Source organism: Podarcis melisellensis (genome assembly GCF_964234715.1).
Source record: "Podarcis melisellensis genome assembly, chromosome: 14".
In the NCBI taxonomy this organism is placed as follows: domain Eukaryota; kingdom Metazoa; phylum Chordata; class Lepidosauria; order Squamata; family Lacertidae; genus Podarcis; species Podarcis melisellensis.
The window spans coordinates 27,960,077-27,985,868 of record NC_138546.1 but is presented as its reverse complement, the minus strand read 5'-3'; the positions used below and the strand labels follow the sequence as shown (position 1 = coordinate 27,985,868).

General features: G+C 43.9%; 1 protein-coding gene across 7 annotated transcripts in view; it reads right to left on the bottom strand.

Moving 5' to 3' along the window:
* MEGF11 (multiple EGF like domains 11) overlaps positions 1 to 25,792 on the bottom strand; it is a 338,635-nt gene that overhangs the window by 45,922 nt on the left and 266,921 nt on the right. For all 7 annotated transcript variants that reach the window (XM_081888442.1, XM_081888441.1, XM_081888440.1 and 4 more), the window contains 2 exons: positions 9,509 to 9,655; positions 7,599 to 7,733 (listed from right to left, as the gene is read on the bottom strand). In XM_081888442.1, coding sequence (XP_081744568.1) covers positions 7,599 to 7,733; positions 9,509 to 9,655 — 282 coding nt within the window. The remainder of the gene's footprint in view (positions 1 to 7,598; positions 7,734 to 9,508; positions 9,656 to 25,792) is intronic.

Genomic DNA, 25,792 nt, shown 5'->3' with positions numbered 1-25,792 from the left:
TAGCACTGCTTAGTCCATAAGACAGGGGAGGAAAAAACCCTTTAATTTTATTCTAAAGCCAATCTGGTGCCCTGCAGATGTTTTGGAATTCAACTCCAATTAGCACCAGCCATCGCAGCCTTGACTAGTCTAAAACATACAGCATGCCCCAGGTCGGTGAAGGAACGCTGTAACCGTAGCAGGTCTTGAGGGTATTGAATTAAACTCTTCTATACAGACAAGTTATATCCTTAGGTTCCAACGTAACTACAGAATACTGATGGAAAACCAGTGCGTAGTCCCTGTTTTCTAGCATGACAATGGAAGCATTATCAAATTGTTCTTACTGGCTGCTGGATTCTCTCCCTGACAAAAGCAGGCATCTTATAACCATGCTCACTAAACAGATAAAACCAGCTCACCCAGTCCATCAGTGCAACGAAAGGCACACAAACATAACTGGACTCATATCCTTGCAAATAGGTAGAGGTATTTTGTTTTTGGCATTATTTCCCTACTTTAGCATTTCGACAATTCATGCTTCCTGATTCACATTCACGGGAGATGACCTCAATCTATTCCCAAAGCGCTTCAGTCCGAGATTAAAATCTGGAGCTGGGAATCATCTGCCAGTTCCAACTCCCGCCATGACAGGGACGGTAAGAATAGGCCGGAAGACAATCACATACAGTCTCAAAACACACTTATCTCCCTCCCAGAGTAGATAAAGTTGACTTTGAAGTTAAATGCTAAATGGAACAGTTTTCTCACTGAAATGAGAGAAAACGTAGCAGGCGGGAAGAGAAGGGAGAAATATTCACACTAGAGAGAAAGGACGAAACACTGAAACAATCTGTCCACTTGTCTTCCCTCATGCACAGGCCCATTGTTCTAACAGATCTCAGCAATATTATAACACAATTTTGTTACCGAGGGGGGAAAAAAAAGATGGATTCAGTGACAGGCATCCTTGGCAGAAACATAATCCCATCAAGAGGACGTTCCCAACAGCCTGGTTTTAGAAAGCCAATTTACATAAAATAAAAAGAAGGCGATGATGTTATACGGCCCTTATCGGACTGCGACAGAGTCACAGAAGTTGGGTTGCTGGGAAATCATATATACTCTCAGACAGGGCTTCTCAATCTTTCTACTGCTGGGGCCCACTTAAGGCAGCTGAAAATTAAAAAGCCCACCCCACCCCCAGTCACAAAATGGTGGCACTGACAGAGTCGGGGTTTGGCATGGTCAGCTGACATTTCTGGCATCGCTTTCTATGAATATCTAATACATATTCAGAAATGGCTGTTTTCCCTCACCCCCTTCACAGCAGTTTCCTTGTGGCAAAGAGTTCCATAGGTCAGCATTCCTCAAGGTGTTTGCTCTGGCGGTTTTGTGACACAGTCTCCCCATTTCAGGCTGAATTTGTTGACCCAGAGGCTCTAAGTGAGGAAGATTTTTCCTCTGACGTTTCCTGCTTCCCCTCTCCGCAAGCCTCTCAAACTATTTTTTGTTAGCCATCTCCTCTCATTCTCCTTTCATACTTAGCATGGACCTTATTCCCATCCCTACCCCCTTAAGTGCCAGTTTCTTTCATCTGTCGTCTCTGGTCATTTTACATTTACTTCTTGTTGCTATGACACCTTTCTTCTCTTATCTTCTTCCTTTCTATTCCCAATTCATTTGTTGATTATTCTTAATAATAAACATTAACTTTCTCTCTTTCTTTTTTAAAACAGAGGCACAAGTGCAGAGGCACAAGTGGCTACACCCCCTTTGGATGGGTTAACTGAGAAGGGATGATCTGTTTCAGATGGATCTGTACTCAATATCCACACTTCATTTTATGATAGCAAACTGACTTGCTGCTGACATGACAATGGCCCAGTTTGCACATCATGGTAAACCATGGAACACAGATGACTTTTGCTTTGCTCTTCCCCATAAGCTAGTGGCTGAAACAAACTATGCTCTCTGCCTTAGTGTAATGTCCAAACCAGTGGTCGTAGTTAGTTTCAGTCAAAAAAGACAAAACACAACTATGGGAAAGCCAACTTCGATTAACATTGTGGATTTTGTTTTGTTTTGTTTTTTGGAGCTGGGGATAGGAGGAGATGCCAATTTTGGTTTCTCTGTTTCTCATTTTTCATACCTTAAATTCAGTTCTCCACAATGCTGTAGCAATTTGCATTAAAAAAACAAACCGCATGAAAATTATTTAGCATTTCACAGCAAATTCCTCCCAATAACATTTGTATGCAGCTGTATGTTATATTCACAATTTTTTTTAATGCACACATTTCTGTAAGAGTTACATTTCTGTAAACAGGTTGGAGATCTGCACTGCAAAATTCAAATACAGGCAAATTCTGGAGGGTGGAAGCGTTTTCATTCACAGGCTCCTTTCAGAAAGTGCAAATTTGAGAAATTCAGCTTTAAATGTGAACTGAGTCAAATTTCTCCCCTGTTTGGAGCAAAACAAGCCACAGTCCTCAGTTTGGATGTAACACTAAACTAGAGAATGTGGCTTTGTTGCTCCTGCGGGGAAAGCATGGATCTTTTCTGCTTTCACACTAAACCATGACCTATAGTTTTCCTTCAACAAGCCTTCTAAATCCCAGTCTGTTATCTGCATTGGATCTGAATAGTTTTAACATAATAAATTATTTAAATTGTTGATGTTATTACCATCAATCACTTTGAGACGTTTCATAGGTGATGATTCATACATGGGATAAATAAATATAATAAATAGTGTTGACCACGACATGCAAATGCTGTCATTAGACTGACATGAACTGCAATGCCCTTCTGGCTGGTAAAAAAGACAGCAACCCAGAGTGCATTGGGAACCTGGTAGTCCAGAACCTGGTAGTTTGATTGGTATGGTTCTGATGCAAGTCAGCCTCAGATGAACAAAACACTGTTGCACATTTCATTACCTATGAAGCCAAAGGCTGAACAATTTGAAAAACAAGTCAACTCAATCATATAATGGGATATATATGATATTGTGAGGTACATTTGCCTGTAAAATGTTTACTATATATCTTCATCTTCCAAGATTCTCTGAACTGTGAAGGGGGGAAACAACCCATTAGAACCATTTTCAAAAGTGAGTTGTTTACACTTCTTAGAGCTTATTAAGATCTTCACTGAAGCTGCATGCATTACGCACAAACAATAGTTAAATGGATCTGAGACATTTTGAATACAGAAAAGGGTAATAATGCTTTCTGTATTAGGAATACAAGGAGGTAATTGCCATGTTAATTAGTTATTAGAGCTCTGAAGGGGGACTACTCCAAACCCCTGCTGAGATATCAGCTGTTTTCTGGCAGCTATAATTCGTTATCAATCCAAGCTGCTTGTATTCCTATTAATGGTAGGGGATCCTTAGCTTGGCTTTGGCCTCCCATTGCATAAATCCAGATTAGGGTTCAATGACCCCCCTTGGTGAACTTATAAAGTTGTCATTGACCACAACCCAAATTCTTAGGAATGTAAACGGAACTAAGAGTGCATCCACACTTCCTCTCTTCCTGATGCTTTCTGCTGAGAAATCTCAATCTTTATAGCGGAATAGGAACAAACCTCAATTGATGTTTGGACTGATTCAGCGCTAAAGAGCAAATTTTCCCAGGGAAAGTGATGGGGCAAACAGAAAATTGCTTGGACCCATGGCTAGAAAGCACAGGAAAAGCAAAAAACTGCTCAGACATGTGCATGGGAGAAGCAGAAGTGTGGGGAAGCCTTCTATCAAGAGAAATCAATATATAATCAACTCCAGTGTTCAAAATCTGCACTGGCTGCCTATACACTACTGGGCCAGGTTCAAGGTTTTTGTATTAGTGTACAAGGCCCTTAGTGGTATGCGGGTGGCGCTGTGGTCTAAACCACAGAGCCTAGGGCTTGCCGATCGGAAGGTCGGCAGTTTGAATCCCCGCGACAGGGTGAACTCCCGTTGTTCAGTCCCAGCTCCTGCCCATCTAGCAGTTCGAAAGGTCGACAAGTGCAAGTAGATAAATAGGTACCGCTCTGGCGGGAAGGTAAACAGCATTTCTGTGCGCTGATCTGGTTCACCAGAAGCGGCTTAGTCATGCTGGCCACATGACCTGGAAGCTGTCTGAGGACAAACTGAGCACCTCAGTTTAAGAACGGTTTCTGGTTAAGAACGGACCTCCGGAACAAATTACATTCGTAACCCGAGGTTCCACTGTAGATCAATTAATCATATACGTTCTGGCTGATGAATCTTTCACTGCAAGGTTGCATCCAGCTAAGTGCTACTCAGAGTATAGTAGACTGAAAGGAATCAATCGAAGTTAGTCATGCCTGTTAACTTGAATGGGTCTACTCTAAGTGGGGCTAGCAATGGATGCAACCCTATACTCGCATAAATACAGGTAAACAGTGTATTTCTAGAGCAAGAAAACCCATTTCCTTTGTTTCTAAGATGATGCACTCTTGTTGTGAGGCATCATTGTAGGAAAGGGATTTCCCCTACGGCCAAGAGGGAAAAGGGAGAAAGACCCACTGAAGATGTTGCTTGCCGCTGACAGTTTTTATTAGCGCTTCTAAACATGTATCTCAGGGGTGCCTATTCGGTTGATTAAAAACATTTTTAAGGCTGACTGATCTCACCGGTTAATCGATTAAAAATTGCAGCCCCGATTCATGTAGTTTTACTTGTTTACTTTGTTATGCTATGGTTGCAATAACTTGTTTTAAATTTCATACTCCGAGCTGCCCTAGGAAATAAATATTTTAAAATCAATAAATAAAAGAAGAGGAGATGAAATCCCTGCTAGAATCCTATCAGCCAGGAGCAGGAATTAGGTGGTCCGCTGGAAGATGGCTGGTGAACCACAACATCCCTTTGGACCACCCTGTGGCCATCAATTTTTCAAGAGCCCAGAAACCATTTGACCCCTTAGTACAACACAGGGCCCATCTTCCAATCCAAGGTATTGCCCCCCCCTTTACTCACATATACCATTTAGATGGGTCCTTTCCTCTTCTCTCTTGTTTTCTCCCTCCCCAAGAAAATGGATCGAGGAGGTGTGACCCAAGACACAGGTATGCGCCATAGGACAACCCTCTGTAAAGGCTCTCTCTCTAGGGCTGCTAGCACAGAGAGGAGTTTTCTTCCTCTCTGCTTAGCTCTAAATAATCTTTCTACTTAGCAAAAAAGTAAAGCACCTGCAATAATAGCTGCATTTTGAAAACAGCAATATTTGCACCGAGTTAGCCTAAAATAAATTATTAAAATGCATCCTTCTTCTCTTCTTTCTCATTTTTTATATTAAAGAAAAGCATATATATCATATCATATGCTTGCAACATTATGACAAATTGCAACACCGACTGCCTTTAATTAGAACATGAATATTTTATGGCAATTCTGCTGGGTGGATCAACATTTCAAAGGGAAGGCAGGGACGCTCAACAGATTGAAATCAAGAAAACAGGGTTTTGCTTAATGAGATAATTAGGCCTGCTTCAGACTGTGAAAACTAAGCTGGGGTTTTTGCATTGAGACAGACACATTCCCCGAAAAGGGGAAAGTAAAGTGCTTGCTCTCATATTAATTGCTCTACATCTTGGTGGTGAAAGTGGCAAGGAGAAAAGAAAACATATGTTTCTACTTAATCTATGTTTAATTATTTTTGCCTAAGTACTGCCTATAATTTGTACCTTGCAGAAAAGCACGGCTTTAAAAAAAGAGTGAGTTCTATTTTTTCCTTCAAAAATCCCCCAAAGAAACAAAAGATGACGACCGAACAGGCAAATGCCATGCAGCATATTATCTGTTAAATCTACACAACAGCCTCCCCCAACCTGGTGTCCTCCAGATGTTTTAGGCTACAACTCCCTTCAGCCAGCATGCTGCCTGAGGGCTGATGGGAACTGTGGTCCAGGGTGGCCTTAGTCTCCCATTTTGCCATGCCACTTTGCATTTTGAGAATAAATAAACAAATCCCACAGTGGTTTGCAACCTAACTGAAAACATCAAAGGAATCATTATGAAATAATAAAATAAAACATTGACGATGACACCCGAATAAGAAATATACATTCACTAGGGCTGGGCGATATCTGGTTTTCAACACTGCAATATATCACCAGCTAAACGTTGCAATATACAGTGGAACCTTGGTTGTCGAACGTAATCCGTTCCGGAAGACAGTTTGAATTCCAAAATGTTCAACAACCGAGGCGCAATTGCTGGCTGGCAAAATAAATTTAAAAAATGGAGAGATGTGTCTCAGAAGCCATTCAACTTCTGAGGCGCGTTCGAAAACGGAAGCATTCACTTCTGGGTTGTCAGTGTTTGGGTTCCAAATAGTTCGGCTTCCAAAGCGTTCGACAACAATGGTGGGACTTGTAGCCCAACAGTGCCGGTTCACACTAGCTGGCAGCCATTCTCCAGGGTTTCAGGCTGCAGTCTTTTCCATGCTGGGGATTGAACCTAGGACATTCTGATATTGCAAATGCAGGTGTTCTACCAGTAAGCCGCTGAGACCATATAACACCGGTCTTGAAAGACCTACACTGGCTCTCAGTACGTTTCCGAGCACAATTCAAAGTGTTGGTGCTGACCTTCAAAGCCCTAAATGGCCTTGGTCCAGTATACCTGAAGGGGTGTCTCCACCCCCCATCGTTCTGCCCGGACACTGAGGTCCAGTGCCGAGGGCCTTCTGGCGGTTCCCTTTCTGCGAGAAGCCAAGTTACAGGGAACCAGGCAGAGGGCCTTCTTGGTAGTGGCACCCGCCCTGTGGAACGCCCTCACACCAGATGCCAAAGAGAAAAACAATTACCAGACTTTTAGAAGACATCTGAAGGCAGCCCTGTTTAGGGAAGCTTTTAATGTCTGATGGATTACTGTATTTTAATATTCTGTTGGAAGCTGCCCAGATGGGCGGGGTATAAATAATAAATAATAATAATCATTATTATATGGTTTATAAAGTTGCTTTTTTGCTGAGAAAGGCCCTTGGTCCATCTTGTCCAATGTTGACTGCCCCACCCCCAGCCCCAGCCCTGAGGTCTTTCCTAGCCTGGGGTGAAACCTGGGACTTTCAGTATGGACAGCAAGAGCTCATTCACAATGCTCATCTCTCAGCTATCGGCCAACCCAAACAAGATTTCAGAATTTCATTTTTAAAAGTTCCTGCCGGCAATATGTACTTGCCTGTGTGTGCAGTCTGTACTAACTGACAAGTACCTTTTACATTTAATTAACAGCACAACTTACAAGTGCCACTGTGTGCCTGAGATGCTCTGGGTTCTGACAGTAAAGAGATGTGAGCCTTGAGTAGCCGGCTGCATTTGCAACATCTGCCACATTTTATTTGCACTTCTGTCCAAAACTAAGGAATTGCCTTACTTAAGCATGTTAGCATACAACTTATTTACAAAGGGGAGACTAAGTGCTTATTTGCATTTCTGCCTACAAAGGAAAACAGGTTTTCTTTCCCCTGCTGCTATCTAGAACCTCAAAGGCTTACAAGAATAATAATAGTACAAAAAGGCGAGCTTTGCCCAGAAATCTTTCCATTGGCTTCTATCAATTGCTAATAAATACAACCAGCGAGAACCACCCAGAGTCTTCATACCTTGATTGCAGAGTGGGCCAAAAAATCCTGGGAGGCAGTCACAATGTCCTGTAATGTGATGACAGGGGACAGTGCTATGAATGCACTGGGGACACGGCTGGCTGCATTGATGTCCGTAGAAACCAGGTGGACAAACTAAAATAAATAACAAAAGCTGTACTACAACTGTAAAGAAGGCAGAAACAAGACACTAGTCCTCATCATTACTACAGTTATTTGCAACAATGCATGCAGTTTACGAAGAAAGCACCATACAGTTTAACCACTCGACTAAATTTTTTTCTTAAATGAATGCATTTTTATAAGTTGTTTTCATGAATATATCTTTTTAATGCACACCTTCCTAAGCCTATATATTTTCACACCCATTATTTGGCTGGAGAACTGGGATGCAAAATTTGGATTCCGAAGGATGGCTGTGTTTCAGTTTGTGTATTGTTTCGGAAAGCACAAATCAGGAGGGGGTTTGCATTTAAATCCTATGCCCTTTTAAAATGTGTGGGGGTATTAGGTTGTTGTTTTTATTTTGATTATGTATTTTGTGGTTTTTATATTCTGGTTTTATTCTGTGAACCATCCTGAGACCTGCGGGTATAGGGCTTTATATAAATTCAAATAAAATAATAATAATAATAAATAATAATAATAATAATAATAATAATAATAATAATAATAATAATAATAATTGGAAACAGAATCGAATTTCTCCTCCATCTCTATATTCAAGACACAAATGAACTATCAGAAGCAAAGGAAGGAACAAAAGGAACAAGACCCTCCATACCTGTCAGGCCTAGTGAGGAGAAGCAGCAACTTGAAATATGCAAGTTCAGTTCAGGGACGGATCTGATAACAAGGGATACTTAGGGGGCAGGTGCAACTCCTGGCATAATGAGGCCTCCGATAATGGAGGAAGGAAGCCAGGCTCCAAGCAGACCACCTTGGGCTATACAGCCTGATTACATGGATAAGATGAAGGCACTCAGATGCCCTCCCGGCCTATGCACCACCGACTGATAGAGCTAACCTGTTATTTCTCTCCTCTCTCTGGAAAAGTTTCAATTTCCTCTTGTCACATTCTAAACCCTGGAGATATAAAGTTTGCAAAAAGAAAGAGGAAGAACCCCCCCTTGGTTCCCCTTTGAGGGCCTCTTTCGTGGGTCTGGAGAGCAGTTTTACAGCCAGAGAGAGAATTGCCGTGAACTCACAGGGAAAGAGGGTTTTTGTAATTGAAATGCACAAAAGCCGTGGATGGCAGCCCTGGCCCAGGTCAGCACCGTAATGGCTTTAAATAAAAAAGAAAAACAGCAGCTGCAAGTTATTTGGGGGAAAAGGAGCTTTTGCCTGTGCCAAGGCTGACCTGTGAAATTCGTGGCTGGGGAACGAGAAGTGAACTGGGAATTTTTGGTGTGTGCAAAAGTTATTTGCAGAGTTAAAGACACTGGTTCTGTAAAGAGCCATTCTGAGTTTAATCGCACAATTCCAGTATAGACTCAGTAAATGTGTTTGGATGTTCCCGCCATACAAACTGCAAACCTGAGGATGGAATAAGTGGTCAAGCTCAGTTCCACAACCTCATCCAGGCCTTTTTTTGCCGGGCAAGAGGCTAACTTAAATAAAATATTGGTTTGGGGTGGTGGGGGTGGTGGTAAGCCCTGCGCTGAATAATCAGTGTACCGACACCATTTGAATGGCAATGCCCATCAATTTTGCCCCCCCGGTCCCCTCAAATATTTTATTGGGGTGTCAAAGACCCCTCAGCCCCTAGGAGTTGGCTCCTATGACCATCTGCTTCCCGGTGGTCTCCTCTCCACGTAATGGCTGAGGAGGAATTAGGGATGGGATGAGGTGGGTATTTGGTCAATGGGATCTGCAAAGGAAAGTACGTAGGTTGGGGGGGGATAACTTACTTCTTTGACACAGGGGTCCTCGGTAGCCTGGTGCACACTCGCAGGTCCCATCCTCTGGGGAGCAGGACCCTCCATTTTCACAGTTGCAGGTGATGGAGCAGTTGGGTCCCCATCGCCCTTCTGGACAGACACTGTCGCAATGGATGCCTGGAGAAGAGCAGAGATGCAAATCAAAAATGCTTCACAACTGAAGTCTTTTTGTGACTGTAAGTTGTTTTAAACTGTTTTACAGTTAATTGTTGTTAACTACCCGGAGCCTTAGGGTGAAGGCATTGAGGTGTAGGTGGGTTCCCAAGAGGTTATCACACACAGTGATAACAACAAGAACCTTTATTGAACTAACAGAACTGGGCAACTGCTTATATACATTTCTAAAGACCTGGGCCACTCCCACTCCCAACGTGATTGGCTATCTAAACTTCCCAGCTGCGAATCATGACTCAGAATTTAAGGGCCAATGGCAGAGGTCCAAATCCTGAAATGTTCTGTGATTGGATATCATGTATCGAATCAGAACACAGGGGCTCAGAATCCTTAGACTCAAGCTTAGGCAAATACAGACCTCTGAATACATAACAGCAGTGCTTCTTTTCCTAAAAAGTCTCATTTTCCTACTCATGTTGAAATACTGCCCCTCAATTAGGCCAAACTTAGATTCACAAAATGTTTAAGGGTATGCATCCCTCTGCGTCCCCCCTGGGGAGAAGCGCTGCATAACAGACATGATAATAAAATACCAGCAGAAGGACATCATTGCAATAAGTTGTCTCATACCAGTTAATTTTGAAACAAAATATAGCAATTCATTTTAAGGCTAGCATCACATTTTAAATTCGCAATAAAACTGGCAAAATAATAAAATGCCTGATATTATTTATGTGAAGTCATACAGGGTAGAGTCTAATAGGGTGATGGGCATGGCTGCTGTGATGGTGGCACCCTTTGTCTTGGCACCCAGGCTGCTTCATGCACTTTAGGAGACATATGTCAGAAGCAGCAAGAGGATGGGGGTGGTGGAGAAAGGCAGCAACCCTTCCCCTGAATTTGTAGCTTCAGTGTGGGCTTTCAGGAAATAAACTTCCAGGTAGAAATGTCAAAAGAATTGCAAAGGAGATAGAAAAGGAAGTGGGAATTGTTGCAGTTTGCATGCTCATCTGTGGTGAGGAGCTTAAATCTGTGATTTTGGTGCTTAAATTGTATACCACCCTTCATACATGGATAAAATGGAAAAATAAATGTTCTCTGATTATTAGGACACAGGTTATGTCCCCGCTCTGCAAAGCACTTAGCATAGCGGGTAGATCCTACCCTGGACTCTCTCTTTATTCACATAAATTTGTATGCTCTGCAAACGTGCAGAGATGCAAATCCAGGCACCAAATGGCTCCCAGGACAATAGTTTGGCATTTATTATGACGTTCAAATCTACCAAAGTGCACTCTGTGTGTGCAGAGACTCTTAGCAGGTGATTTAAAGGCTCTGTCCTCCAGTATTCTAATTAGTGACATTTAAATAAGGGCTCCTGCTCTTTCACTTGTCAACAAATGAATTAAAATAAACCAGGGCCCAATCCTGCAAGCCCACGGGGGGTCTCTAAGGAGCTGTCACTCATCTGTGTAAGACTCACGAGGGCAAGACTTTATTTTACTCAAATTAATGGGAGTACTCCTGAGAATCGTATAACCTGGTCAGATTTGAGCTTGAGCAAGGGTGCCTATGCCTTTAAGAGTTGCAAAAGAGAGGGATTCTCACGTGGACAGGAAAAAGGCATTGATCTTTCCCATGAGCTGAATTGGTGACACCTTCTGAAATCTGATGAGTCTCCCCATTTTTTGTATTTGAGTGAAGGGGAGTCCCAGCGCAGGATGCGGGAGGGGATTCCTGGGGTGGGGGGTGTCTGTGCAGTTGAGCCATCCAGGATTCACCACAGCTCCAGGGTGCTGCAGTTGCTAACACATTCACATTTTGTTTAGAAGTCTGAAACACTCAAAAAGGAAGTTTATGTATCCCCCATATCAAACAGTTGTATGTCCCTGGACCCCAAAATAGACATTAGAATACCCCATAGGATACACCTGCACAATTGCAACAATAATAGTTGTTCAAAGCTATCATCCTTCCAAAATACTTGTAAACACATGATAATAATGCACAGTTTTCACACACAAACCTATAGTTGTATTTATTGATCTGGGGTTTTCTTTCCTCCCCAGGCAATACAGTACATACATTTAAAGATTTCTGTGCCGTTTTGTGTGTTTCCTCTAATAACTTTTTTACTTGACCAGGAGGAAATGCTTAAGCAGTGATACTGATGTAGAATAAAATGTCCCTATTTTCATCTGAGGAATGGTAGAGGGCATGCATCTGAACTAATTCAACTCCATAAAGTTTGTTTTGTGGAATGACTTTTAATCACAGTTGTGATGTGTGGTAGTATTTTGGTCTTTCAGACTGTGCAAGTGCAGCACTCTTGGTACTCTCTGAACTGTATCATGGGGCTGCAGCCAGCTGAATTACATCTGCAGTTTAATCACTGAACCTGCTTCGTGTGAATGTCTGTGGGCTTGACCTTGCCCAAACCAGCATGGAAGAAACAGCATTTTTCACATGGTTGGGTTTAAACATGACTGAAAACACCACAACACTTTCTTGATGGATGCACTGGGACCTTGACATTGGCAAGGTAGATTTGGAAAGAAAATCAGCCAGTAGTTTGAGAATGCTGTTCTCAGGGGTGTAGGGGGAGCGGTCTGCCCCGGGTGCCATCTCTGAGGGGGGGGTGACAAAAAGGCACACTGCGGGGGGCTAGGCCTGTCACCCCAGGATGCAGCGGTGCAAGCTGCCACCACATGGAAAATCACACCGCCGCAGCCACATGTGGAGGATCACACTGCCACCGCTGCAGCTGCGTGTGGAGGATCATGCCGCCGCAGCTGCAGCCGTGTGCAGATTGCACTGCCACTGCACAGCAGATCGCCCCCCCCCCAGGTGCACGGCACCCATGCTCTGAGCACCCATGCAGCCAGCTCCGCCACTGGCTATTTTGCTTTGAAGAAGTAGCAAGTTTATGCTCCGAGTCTCCATTTTTGATGAACACTAAGCACCACTTAGTGCATTCCATGTGGCTAAAGGCATGGGAAAGAAAAGGAAGAAAAAGGATTGGGAGGTATATATTGTGCAAGGGAATAAATAATCATATATTTTGCAAAACCTCTCCTCCACTGCCTTCTGTATATTTTAGCTCAGTACCCGCAAAGCAGAATGCACCCCACCAGCTATGTATGGCAACCCAGCCAGGGGCTGATAAACTTCCGGTTTTTAATGTCTGCCTGGCCCTGCAAAACCAGAAGGGTTGTCATTGCACTGACAGGCCACACACTACATGCCAGGAGGCAGGGGCTGCGTTTGGCTCCGCAGGTCACATGCTGCGCAGGTCCTGTTAAAGCACATGAGCATCAGACTGAGAGCTCAGGAGTTTGCTGCCTCAGTGTGCCTTGAGATCTGATACAGACCTCATTTAAGCCAGCAATCCCTACACCATCCGGAAGTTCTTTATCAGCCAAGCGCATGTTTCTCGTGGATAAAAGGATAAGCGCGGGCGATGACTCCAAAATACCTGAACTCAGCCAGAGTTTGGATTATATGTGCTGCCATGGATAAGCTTCATTTCAGCTCATTTCCTGCTTTTTGATGGCTTCATTAGGCTGCCATGAGGAACATGCCATGTTGGTGGACTTGCCACCCACTCGGACATCCTGCTTGGAGGATTATTAAAACTGACAGAACGATCATTGTCGAGCATACGTGCAGGGCAGTTTTCAAAAATATCTGTGGATAGTGCACTAAAGGAGTATAGCAGGACTCATCCCTCCACCCACCTCCATTCAAGTTCAGAAATAATTACACATTTCAGAAGGGATGTTGTACCAAAGCCAGAGGCATCTTAACATGAGGTTCAGAAGCATGTTGAAAGTAAAGAAAAGCACAGCTTTATATTGCATTATATCATGGACTGACTATATTATTGACACATTACTGATAAGCTCCTGATGAAGTGGACATTGGTTCATGAAAGCTTACTGCCCCAATAAAATTATTAGTCTTTAAGGTGCAACAAAACTCTCTTTCTTTTGGCTGTATTAGCGCAACACAGCTACTCCCCTTGGAAATTATTACTGATATAAACGTACACTATAAGGAAACAAGGCACCGTAAATCAATTCCCTTTCAATTCAACCACAAACCTAAAAATAAATAAAAGGTGAGTAAAATAAAATAGGAAAGAAAAAAATAAGTAACGATAACAGAATATCAGAATTGCTCTACTGGGCCAGGTGGAAAAGTCCATTTGTTGCCATAGAGGCAAATGGGTGGGCCTTTCCACACCTCACCTGGCTGGATGCCACATCACCAAGATGGAGAACAATAAGCCAGGAGAGTTAGTGCTGGAAGGAGAGTTTGGCTGATGCTGCAAGCTAGAGACACAGAAGCTGGTCTTGTTCTGTGCAAGACCCATAGATATGGTTTGGAGAACTCCCTGGGAATTGAGTGGAGAGGCAAGATTCATTGAGTGTTAATGCTGTGACTGAGACCCTCCAAGCTATACTCAGGTTGTATATATGTGTAAATAAAACCATATATCCTAAAGACACCACATTCTCCATTGACCTTTATTCTAAGGAAACCAACTCTGGACAAAGCGCTATAACCTCTGGAGTTTCCTGCCACTTGGAGATTGGGGTGTGTGCAACAATATGATTTGGGAGACTTTTGCTAACCATGCTTGCTACATTTCAGTTGTGTTAGGGGTCTTGATTCCCTGGGAGAAGCTGTTTGGCAGCACTCATAAAAACCCAGCAGGCAATAAATGACAGGGGGAGGGCACCAAGTGGCTTAACCCACCATGGACCTACTTGCACAATTAGAATGCATAACCTAATGATGGATTGCCTCCCCTCATTTTAAACGCTGCCAACCCAGACTCCTGGAATTAAGTGCAAACAGGGATTAAGGGAAGAGTTGTCACGTTGCTTCCTCCATTTTGACAGCAATATTTGGACTAGAATTCTTTCATTGTAAACCGGGCTATTTATAAATGGAGACAATTAAGGAACATTATTTCTTGTCTTGAGTTTTTCAGAGAATGACACCAGCTCCTTTCTTTTAAAAAGGCAGGAGCATTAAAATGCATCTCCGTTTCCCCCGGCAGAGAAGTCACCTCTAGCTGAAGACTAATGAGGCAGTATCTTCCCAGGACTAAATAAAGGCAAGATGATTCCTGATGGGGATACTGACTTAGCACAACGCAGAGGTGGTGGAAGGGAAGCCTTAATCACATCTAACAGATGAGAGCAGGATCACACCTTTTAAGCATGTTTAGATTCCAAAGGTTAGCAAAGAGAGATAGATAGCAAACACATGGAGTGGCCCTTATTAGAAGCTTTTCACTTGCACAACTCTCCATGTTTACTTGCAATATGATAAAGGCAGAACTCAGTTGTATCTATTTGACATGACAATTACACCTCTCTCTCTCTCTCTCTCACACACACACACACTCATATACACACACATTTATTTTAAACAAACTGTTTTACCTGAAATCTGAAACAAAGAAAAGACAGCAACAGAAAATGCAGTGGGGCCTTTTGCTCTGTTACATTAAATCAATTTTTAATTAGCTCTACAACACACTTTCATTTAAGTGCTTTCAAACTAAATTTTAATATCTTCTTTTAGAAATGTAGGCAAAGAACAGTTATGGTGCTCATTAAAAGACAGATGGCTAGATAGATGGATAGAGAAAAAAACAAAAATGCTGATAAAATGACACCAACCAGGAAGGTATACAGGGGCGATATTTTCACCTGCCTTATTCCACCATGAATATGTCAAAGGTGTGCCTCTTAGAAAGCAAGGAAGGGCAGCACTAAGGCAATCTACAGCTGTAGCAAACATCCCCATTCTTTCTAAAATAGTTAGATTTTCTATGGTCCAAAAGAGAGAGAAGGTTCGTGGAAAAATGAAAGAGGACAATGATTTGATGGCATCATGGAGATGCCCGGGGGGGGGGGGTAGGGATCAAGTAAATAAAGCATGGCATTTTCACCCTCGTGTTTGGAAAGATCCTGGATCTCTTCCTGGGACCACCATAGTCTCAACTCACACAAGCCAACAAGTCCCAAGAGAGAAACTGTGAGTCCTTTGCAGTGCTATATTTTTATAGAAAAAGAGGTGCCGTACCTCACCATGAACGCCACCCTTGTTCTCTTATAATGGCAATGGCGCCCACCTGAGAGGTGCCAGAACAGAAAAAAAGTCCTGGTCCTATGTGCACTGGGATTGCTTTAAGGTGTATTTTAATTTAGTAATGTTGTGTATTTTTTTTACATTTTGTAAACCACAGAGACACCTATTTTGGTATAATGATGGTATAATTGAGCAGTATAATACAAATTGACAAATAATCATCATCACAAAGGATGTTAACATTTTTGTACTCTGCCATTTCTCCGCTCTGCCTACGGCACGAAATTTCTCTTGTCGAGGAGAAAGGAAACTGCCCCCTAGTTTCGGCCCTTGCTGTGTTTCCATCCAACTTGGCTGAACTGCAGCTCCTGCTCCTAATGAAACCGGTTGTTCATGCCTCTAGATAATACAACCACACTTCTCCAAATTGCAGGAAGAAAGGAAGGAAGAAGGTGGATTGGAATAAATGAGAGCTGGAGGCTTCGGCCTGGATCTGCTGCTCCTATCCCCTTGACTGTGGCAGAGTCTTGGGGGGGTGGGGTTCTTGCTACTGAAGTGAATCTAATTATTTTCTAAGGGATGTAAGACCTGGAGAAATTACAGGATGTAGCTTCCTTTCCTCTTGTTTCAAAGTGGGGGAAAGGAAAGAAAGATCTGTGGGGAGATGGATAGATCAATGTATACGCTGTAATTATTTTATTATTGGAGCGTGTTCTCTCTCTCTCTGCACATTAAAAAAAACACCACACCACACATTAATCACCATCTCAAAGTACGTTCCACAGAAATTAGTTTTGACAGGACTTCAATAGACGTGGTGGATCTGACGCTAAACACCCTGCTACTCTCCTCTGTCTTCTCAGCATGGCACAAAGTCATAACAGCCACTTGTCTCTGACATTTGGATAGCAGTTCCTGGAGTGCAGAGAGAGATTAGGTCTGATTCACTGCAGGCCATGTGAGCCTGTCAAAAGCTGCAGAATTGGTGCTGGGTATCAAGGAGATTTTGAGGCACCTGGGAGCTCCTTAGCTCAGCCAGACCAGCAACCAGACAAAAGGGAAGGCAATCCTTCTGTCTGCTGTGACCCCAAAAACCCAACAGCGGCCAGGACATTGAGTCGGGAACAACAGAGAGTAAAATGGAGAGAATAAAAGTTTTCCTTCTTCTCTCATAATACTAGATACTAGTGAAGCCGAATATTGGAAGATTCAGGATAATTTTTTTAAAGGGCTTCTTCATGTTGCAGAGTTAAACTATGGAACTTGCTCCTGCAAGAGGCAGTGATGGCCACTAATTTGGGTAGCTTTAAAAGAGGACTGGATAAATTCCTGGAGAACATTGTCAATGGCTACTAGTCATGATAGCTAAGCTCTACCTCAAAGGTAGTAAGAAGGATATTGATGAGCTGGAATGCGTACAGAGGAGGGTGGCCAAGATGGTCAAGTGTCTTATGAGGAACGGTTGAGGGAGTTGGGTACGTTTTGCCTGGGAAAGAGGAGACTGAGAGGTGATAGGATGGCCATCTTTAAATATCTGAAGGGCTGTCACATGGAAGATGGAGCAAGCTTGTTTTCTGCTGCTCCAGATGGTAGGACTCAAACCAATGGAGTCAAATCACAAGAAAGGAGATTCCGACTAAACATGAGGAAGAATTTTCTGGTGCAAGAGCTGTTGAACAGCGGAACGAACCACCTTGGAAGGTGGCGGAGTCTCCTCCATGGGAGTTTTTAAAGCAGAGGTTGGATGGCCGTCGGTCAGGGATTCTTTAGTAGTGATTCATGCTTTGTAGGGGGTTGGGCCTGATGCCCCTTGGGGTCCCATCCCACTCTACAATTCTATGATTCCAGTTAATGCTTCTGAGTTCCAGCATGCGCTTCTTATGCTCTTATTGCCAGCTAAGGAGCTGGACTGGGTCCTGGCTCTGAGTCAGATGTTGGTGATCAGGGGATCATTGAACTTGAGGCAGGAACTCACTGAACCAGATGCCACAGCACCTGGGCCTATGGAACCAGAGCCAGGAACCAGCCCAACAGAACAATGTGTGTACCACTGCTACTGGGAAAAGACTATAAGCTCAGTGGTAGAACATTTGTTTTGCATGCAGGGGTAGACAACCTTTTTCCCCCTTGGGGAAAATCCATCATGTTTCATGTGCCAGCTCTGGGCAGAACCAGGCAGAGACTAAAGTGTGCCGGACTGATTTATCCAGAATAACCACCACCCTGCTTCCATTTTCACCATGGGAAGTCTCAAACTGGAACTCCCAAACTGAAGGATGTGCAACTGATACAGCCCAAATTTCTTCCCAGATGGCATTCACCTTCCTCAGTTGAAGGGGAATTTGAAATTGTAAGCTCCTTTGGGGTAGGGACCTGTCTGCTTACATACTTTGATCTTCTCATGAAACCACCAAGCCTCTTGAAAGCATACCAGCACGAGTAGATACATGGGTACCACTGCGGCAGGAAGATAAACAGCATTTCTGTGCGCTATGACTTCTGTCACGGTATTCTGTGCGGCATAAACAGTTTAGTCATACAGGCCACATGACCTGGAAAAGCTGTCTGTGGACAAATGCCGGCTCCCTTGGCCTGAAATTGTCAAATTCGGCTGGATTTAACTATCCTGGGGTCCTTTACCTCTACCTGCCTTGATGGGGGAATGGCAAACTGAAACCTTGGGGAGCCACTGCCAGTGGCGGAGCTAGCTGCTTGGGCACCCAGAATGAGAATCCGCCAATGGGGCGAGGACGGGGTGATTGGCGTGGCTGCATGATCCTCTCAGCGGGGGTCCGATTGCGGCATGGCCACGCGATCCTCTCAGCGGGTGGGCATGGCTGTGCAATCCTCCCGCTGGGGGCCCCATCGCGGTGTGTTGGCACAATCCTCCTGGCAGGGGTCTGATTGCAGTGCAGCACTGCCTGGGCAGCTGGTTGCGGCACTGCGCGTGATCCTCCCAGGGTGGATTTTCTCAGACCCCTCTGGGATGACACCTGGGGTGACCTGCCCCCACCGCACCCTGGCCAGCTAATGTGGAAGCGCTGAGCTAGATGGGTGATCTAACTCAGCATAAGGCAGCTTCCTAAGTGCCTAGAAGAGATTATTCTGCAGAGATGCCAATGCAGGATGGCATAGGGGCTTACTTATATCTTATAATCCGGTGCCTGGTGATCTGTTTGTCCTTCCCAATGACTCTGCTGTTTTACCTCTACCGTCGCACTGTCCTCTTAGAGCCTAACAGCTTGTACCTTAATCTACTCATTAGCAATTACAGAGGCACGCTCGGTTGTGTGTGTACCTAGCATGCCACGGCATCCATTCTGGGCTGGATAAAGGGGAATACAACCGGGCCGTTTGAAGGAATAGCATCTGATTACCTCCATCTCAGCTGCCCAGGAGGAACAGATGGGAGTGGAGGCATACTGAAGCTGTCATTCCTGAACTTAGTGCTGGGGCACATTAGGGTGGTGCGAGAAAATAATTAAAGGGCCCAAGAGAACCCACGCACAGAGGAGGGGGCTTGCTGTTTTCTCAGAACAAGCCACTGGACTTCCATGTCATCAGCTCTTGTTTGGTGGCGGAGGAAGCTTAATTCTGCCACATCTTAGCACCGGGTGCTGTTGGATCATTAGATCACCTGTGAAGCAGACATGAGAGCAGATGGCAGAGGAATGTGCCTGCTGAGGCTTTGTTTGCATCACAGTTCTGGCCTCTGTCCAATTACGAGTCATGCACAGAATAGAAACATTGGGAGGGGGGGCTTCCTATAGGGTGGTTTATTGTTGGCAGCCCTGTGTGAGTGTGTTAAATGCTGGCCTGGGCCCTTGCTTGCTCTATGTGCTTTGGAGTTGGGTGAGATTCAGGAGAAAGGCCCATGCACCCCTTGTTAGTGGTACTTTGGTGCAAGTATCTCCAACTATCTCTTCCCCATAAGGTGGAGCAGGTTTGTGTGCCCTCTAATGTCCTGCCTGCTGCGCTCTGCCTATGCCTTGTGTCTTCTTCAAATATCTTTGTCTGGCAGCTGGTTACATGGATGGTGTACCTTTTCTAGGTTCCTGGCTCTTTCTGGCACGCGTGTAGAAGTCTGGGGAGTGTCTATCTGCCTGCATTGAGTCATGGCCTCCAATTGTGATTGTGTAGCTCAGTGGCTGAGCATTTGCTTTACCTGCAAAAGGTCTTTGGTGCAACCCCAGACATCTCCTGTAGAACCACTGCTAGTCAGTGTAGACGCCAAACACACTCACATATTATCTTCATCACCAAATGCAGTGTGTAACAGTCTGGGATTGAAGACCCATTACTATTTCTGCAGCACGGTCCCTGTCTCCAGTAACCTACAGCCACCCAATCAGTATGAAAAGGGACCTTTTTAGCTGATGTATGCTTCAAAGATGAGCATTTAGCAACACCAAAAACACAAGTTCTGCTACGTACAATGGAACTTCAAGGAAAAACACAACTTAAGCCACTCTGATAGAAGGTATTGGAGCACTCCAAATCATTTGCCCATGTATATGCACAGAAAAGAGCAGATCTAGCTGAAAGGCCAGATCTGCATTTATTTTTGCAAGCATCCCTAATTATTATTATTATTACTGTATAATTCTAAGGTTACTGTGACCTTGGAAAGTTGCATCACCTTGCAATGGGCATGGCCGTGAGACTCATGAGTTCATAGTGGAGGTGAGATTTGAACCGGGAACTCTGATCTTCCATCCCTTGCTTACAGGTTTGTGGTACCAGCCTTCCCCAATATGGAAGGAAGGTTGTGTCAGCTGAGGCTGATGGTGGCTGCAATCCAGAACATCTGGAGGGACTCAAGCATGAGGAAGGGCTGTACTCTATGGCAGGGTTGGGGCATCTGTGGCCCTCCATATGTTGTTGGGCTGCAGTGCTCACCATCACACCTCAAGCTGGCTGGGGCTGATAAGAAATGGAGTCCAGAAACAACTGCAGGACCACAGGTGCCTCATCACTATGTTAAGGTGTAAGTAGACTTATAAAGTATAACACTTCCACATTCATCCCACTCCCATTTTTGTCCATTTATTTGAGAAGGTATGGTATATTCTATTTTTTAAAATCTCCCTTCTCCTTTAAAAATAAAAAAATAAAAAATTCCGGTTCATGCCCTAAAAACATCTTCTTGGACTATCTTTTGGGTAAACAAAAAATAAACTTGACTAAGATACTGAGTTGGGCACCTCATCAATAAGTTCCAGAGGCTCAATTAACATGAGGACATCAGTGGAGCCTTTGATAACTTAGCAAATGCAGATTAGTTTTTTTCCCTTTAAAAAATAGCCTGCTATCAGCAGGAGCCATCCTGAAAGGTTCCCCATCAAAAGAGAGAATTTTTAAGCAAAAGGAGGACATTAAAATCTTATCATCTCACTTGAAATTAAGCCAATGAAAAATTAAAGCTGATTTCTAATAGGCTTATGGTACATTTTTAAAGGCTTAGAGGGCACTGATAGAAGCCAGAAAGCTAAGTGCTCCCCTTTCAGATGGGAAAAGACACTTCCCTTTTCAAAAACGCCCAGTGGAGGCAGGTAAAAGGAGAGAATGATAACTTACCCATCCTGCTGAAATGTCCCCGTTCCATCCTCCTTTAAAGACAATGTAAGGATGCAGGAATATCACACAACTAAATTATTAACTTCAAGAGCTAGGATACAGTAACTAAAAGTGATTAAACGGAAATTATGGCAGAGATAACGGGAACAGCCAGCCAGAAAATGGCAAGCTAATGTGAACGCAGGAATGTTTCTATCTAATGTTTTCTACGTAGCAAAGCAGCAGAGGACAAAAAGGAATCGGTGAGGGATAAAGGTCTTTTTAAACATGCACGCAACAATGCACTAAGATGCACTGTGAAACTCTCAGCATGCTGCCTGGAAGTCTGTTTATTGAACATTTAACCTGATTTGTTTGCAGTCAGGTTAGATGATGTTATGTCAAAGCAACTGTTATCTCACACTTTCTAGTACATCCCCCCCTCAACACTTTCCTGATCACAAATAATACAATATTTTTGGGGAAGGGGATTTGTCACACAAGACCTCCCAAATGAACAACCTAAATTAGCCAGTATGTGATAGAATCCCACCTGTAAATAGTGACAGGTTGGAAGCGCCCTTTGCTTAACGTTCAGGAAAGATATCACTTGTCTGAAAGGGCTCGCTAGATCCCAAAAGATGAGGGAAAGCCCCCTAGAAATGAAGCTGTTTATACTCTGCCCTTAAAAGAAAAGTAAGTTGTGTGCCAAGGTAGTCTAAACTTTGCAGCAGGAGCAGCAGAATCCAACCTTCTCCACGAGTGCCACACATTCAGAACATTTGCACAAACTTGCTTATGTTTTGCGATATTTATTTAGCTAGTCACAGGAAGGCAAGCGCTGTTATACACATACTGCCTTAAGAAACTTATACCAAAGGACAGCTCATAAATCCACCAGGACGTTTCTAAATCAATATTTCCTAATTATATTCCAATAATATATTCTTGATGGGGGGTTATCTTTCTTAACAAATTTTCTAATAAATAAATAACTTCACTAACTAACTAAAGGGCATTGAAACCCTGCCCCTGGAAATTAGGCTCGACTCACGTGCATTCATACACACAAATTCCATAGGTCGGTTTACACATGAATGGACATTACCTGAGTTCTCTACCTCTGTGGACTGGCATGCAAATGAGCAAAACTGGTTCCACTGAACAGCCCTGCACCCAATGTGACCTGAGCATTCTATTTGTAGCTTGGTAAAGGTAAAGGTAAAGGGACCCCTGACCATTAGGTCCAATGGAACATGTCAGGTGGTTCCACCAAAATGCATTGGGTTTCAAGCACAGGGAGGTGATCATGCTAACCCAGCCTTTCTCAACCTGTGGGTCCTCAGATGTTGTTGAACTACAACTCCCATCATCCCTAGCTAGCAAGGCCAGAGCTCAGGGATGATGGGAGTTGCAGTCCAACAACATCTGGGGACCCACAGGTTGAGAACCACTGTGCTAACCCCTTACAAGTTGTTTGATTTGCAGTGGCTGACCACAGAAGCAATAACATAGTCCCCACACATGTGTCTTCACAAGGTAGTGCCCACATGCTGCCTTCGCAATAAGGGTTAGAAACTTGCATTTTGAACAAAACAAACAAAAAAAAAAACACACAATGAAAGCTGCAATTGTTAGGAGGCTGAACTCCATGCCTCGTACTAACTTCTGCGCTACACAATAATCCCAGAATAAAACACATCCCCGACTATTTAACATTAATTAAGTGCCAACCATATGCCAGCTCTGAACACAATACTAACTACCTCAAGCTAAGCACTACAACAGCTGAGGGGGACAGATTCAAATTAGTAAAACAATGATGTTATAGAATAACTTTGTTTCTCACAAAGCCGATCAAAAACGACTCTCTTTTGGCTTTCTCTCCTCTATCAACTGTTCACAAATCCAAAGTTAAAAATACCTCCTAGCTCACAGTCAAAGGGACTGCTTCCCTCAGAATTAAAAAAGGCCTTCCCCTGAGTGTGTGTGTATGTGTGTGTGTGTGTGTGTGTGTGTGTGTGTGTGTGTATGCACCTTATCAGTTCTCCTGAATTAATGTGTCCACAGGAGAGAAGAAACAGGACTCGCTGTTTGAGTGACAGTAAAGGATGTTGCTCTCTGCTTCCCAAAGCGCCTCCCCGCACTCGAATTTCCCTTTCTCAAAGCCAAGCTTATCTGTGCCCAGCCAGTTACTCATTTCTCTATGCCATTAACTCCCTTCGCCAGGGGCACAGAGGCTCTCACAAAAAGTTCAAATCTACCACGACTGCTCTGTTTTGGACACCGGAAAGTCATAGCCCCAGCTTAGCCCCAGCTTAACCCCACTGAAGATTTACGGGCATGTTTACATCCATGACATTTTTAGTGGTACTTGCTGCTAGCACTATTTCTCCATCACCTGGTGGATCAGGCAGGAGGTAGAAAGAGGGCAGGAGAAGAGGCAGCTGCAACTCTGGGATAGCATCTCTGGACACTGTCTTAGCAAAGGCAGAGGGAAGTCCACACTGTTACCAAAAACTACAGAATACCTGAGGATCCAAGGCTACCATGAAAAATGTAAACTCAACGCAGAAGGGAACAGGGGTGAGCAACATTGTTTTATGAGTCCACTCACTCTACCTTGAAGAAGGCAACATTATGAGGAGGCAATAACAAGCTGCTCCACTTGGAGGGGGCCCCTCAACAGCTCCACCTGGATCCTTCTGGTCTTCTCACCTTACTCAGGGGATTGACACCACTTTCACAGTGTAGATGTCAGTGACTGCTGAGTTAGACAAAGGAACCTTGAAGTCAGCAGTGCTGGCTCTTGGTGGTGGTGGGGTCAACTGTAATACTAGCCTTGCCAGCCTCCATAAGGCCTCAGTTGGCTCCAGGTTTTGGCTGAGATAACATCTTCTAGCCATCAGGATCCACTGGAAGCTGATCAGAGTCCATAATTCCTTAGAGAGACCTGTCTTGACACTGCCTGGCTTGGCTTGATCAGCTTGTTCCCTGAACTGCCCTGGCAGGTTCCAGCTGTGATAGGCAATATGAAGTTTCTGGGTTAACCAGACCTGGTATAAATAGCTTGAGTCTGGCCTGGTGCTCTCCTTGTTCGCTGTGCAACCACAGAACCTTTTGATGGCCACCAACTTGGATGACTTCAAAGGAGGATCAGACAAATTCATGAAGATCAAGTCTATCAAAGGCTGCCAGAAACGATGGCTGTGCAGTCATGTGTGGTGTAGTGGTTAAGAGCGGTGGACTCGTAATCTGGGGAACCAGGTTCGCGTCTCCGCTCCTCCACATGCAGCTGCTGGGTGACCTTGGGCTGGTCACACTTCTCTGAAGTCTCTCAGCCCCACTCACCTCACAGAGTGTTTGTTGTGGGGGAGGAAGGGAAAGGAGATTGTTAGCCGCTTTGAGACTCCTTAGGGTAGTGATAAAGTGGGATATCAAATCCAAACTCTTCTTCTTCAGTAATGTTGAAGGCAATAATGCTTCTGAATACCAGTTGCTGGAGGCTACAGTAGGGGAGAGTGCTACTGCATGCATGTCCAGCTTGAAGACTTTCCACAGGGATGTCAGTGACCACTGTGAGAACGGGATGCTGCTCTTATTGTGCTCTTATGTTAAGTGAACAGTGAGGCAGGAGGTCACACAAAGCTTTAGGAAGTAAGTGCAAATGTGAGAAAGTGATACGTCCAACACACTCACAGGGTCTGAATACTTTCTGGGAATCACCAGTGGGGAGAACAGGAAGTATTGTGCTCACTTCCTGCTTGTGGGCTTCCCAGAGGTCATGGTGACCATTTGGTGTCCCCATAGGCATGATGTTGATGTTTGTTCTCTCTCTACTACCCTATCTGTCTGTGCCTGCTTATTCTGTGGTTGCTACCAGTATGGATTTATCACAGGGTGGGGTTGTTCAATAATGTATGTTGCTGTTACCTGACTTGATCAGAAGGATGACAAATGTTAAGGAAACAATTAAGACACAGAAGTCCTGTACAAACCCCTTGAAGACTTTTATCCAAGTTCTCTCCCCTGTGCTTCCTGTCTGCCTCACCCATATTATTAGTTTCTGGGAGGTTTTTTTTTAATGAGTAGTATCTTGAGAACCTACTTTAAAGAGGAAAGAAAACCCAGTTTTTCCCCCTCCCATTGATCTCTTGCACTCAGCTCCTGACATCAATGCAAATTCCTTTTTTGGGGGGGTGGGTGAACATACAGAATAACTTTTTTTAGATCAGACTTTCGTTGGCCATTAGCATCAGAGAGTCATTTGAATTGGCTTACCCTCATGAGCTGCAGAGAGCAAAACCTTCAGAAATTCCTGAACTTTTCTGATCTTTTCTAGGCCATCTCTAATTAGTAAAAAAATCAGGACAGCAATTTCCCCCCTCCCCACCCCCAACGAGTTTGGCACTCTATTATTGATAATGTCATGTTTGCAAAACGGACAACATGATACAGTTCACAACTTCAAACAAC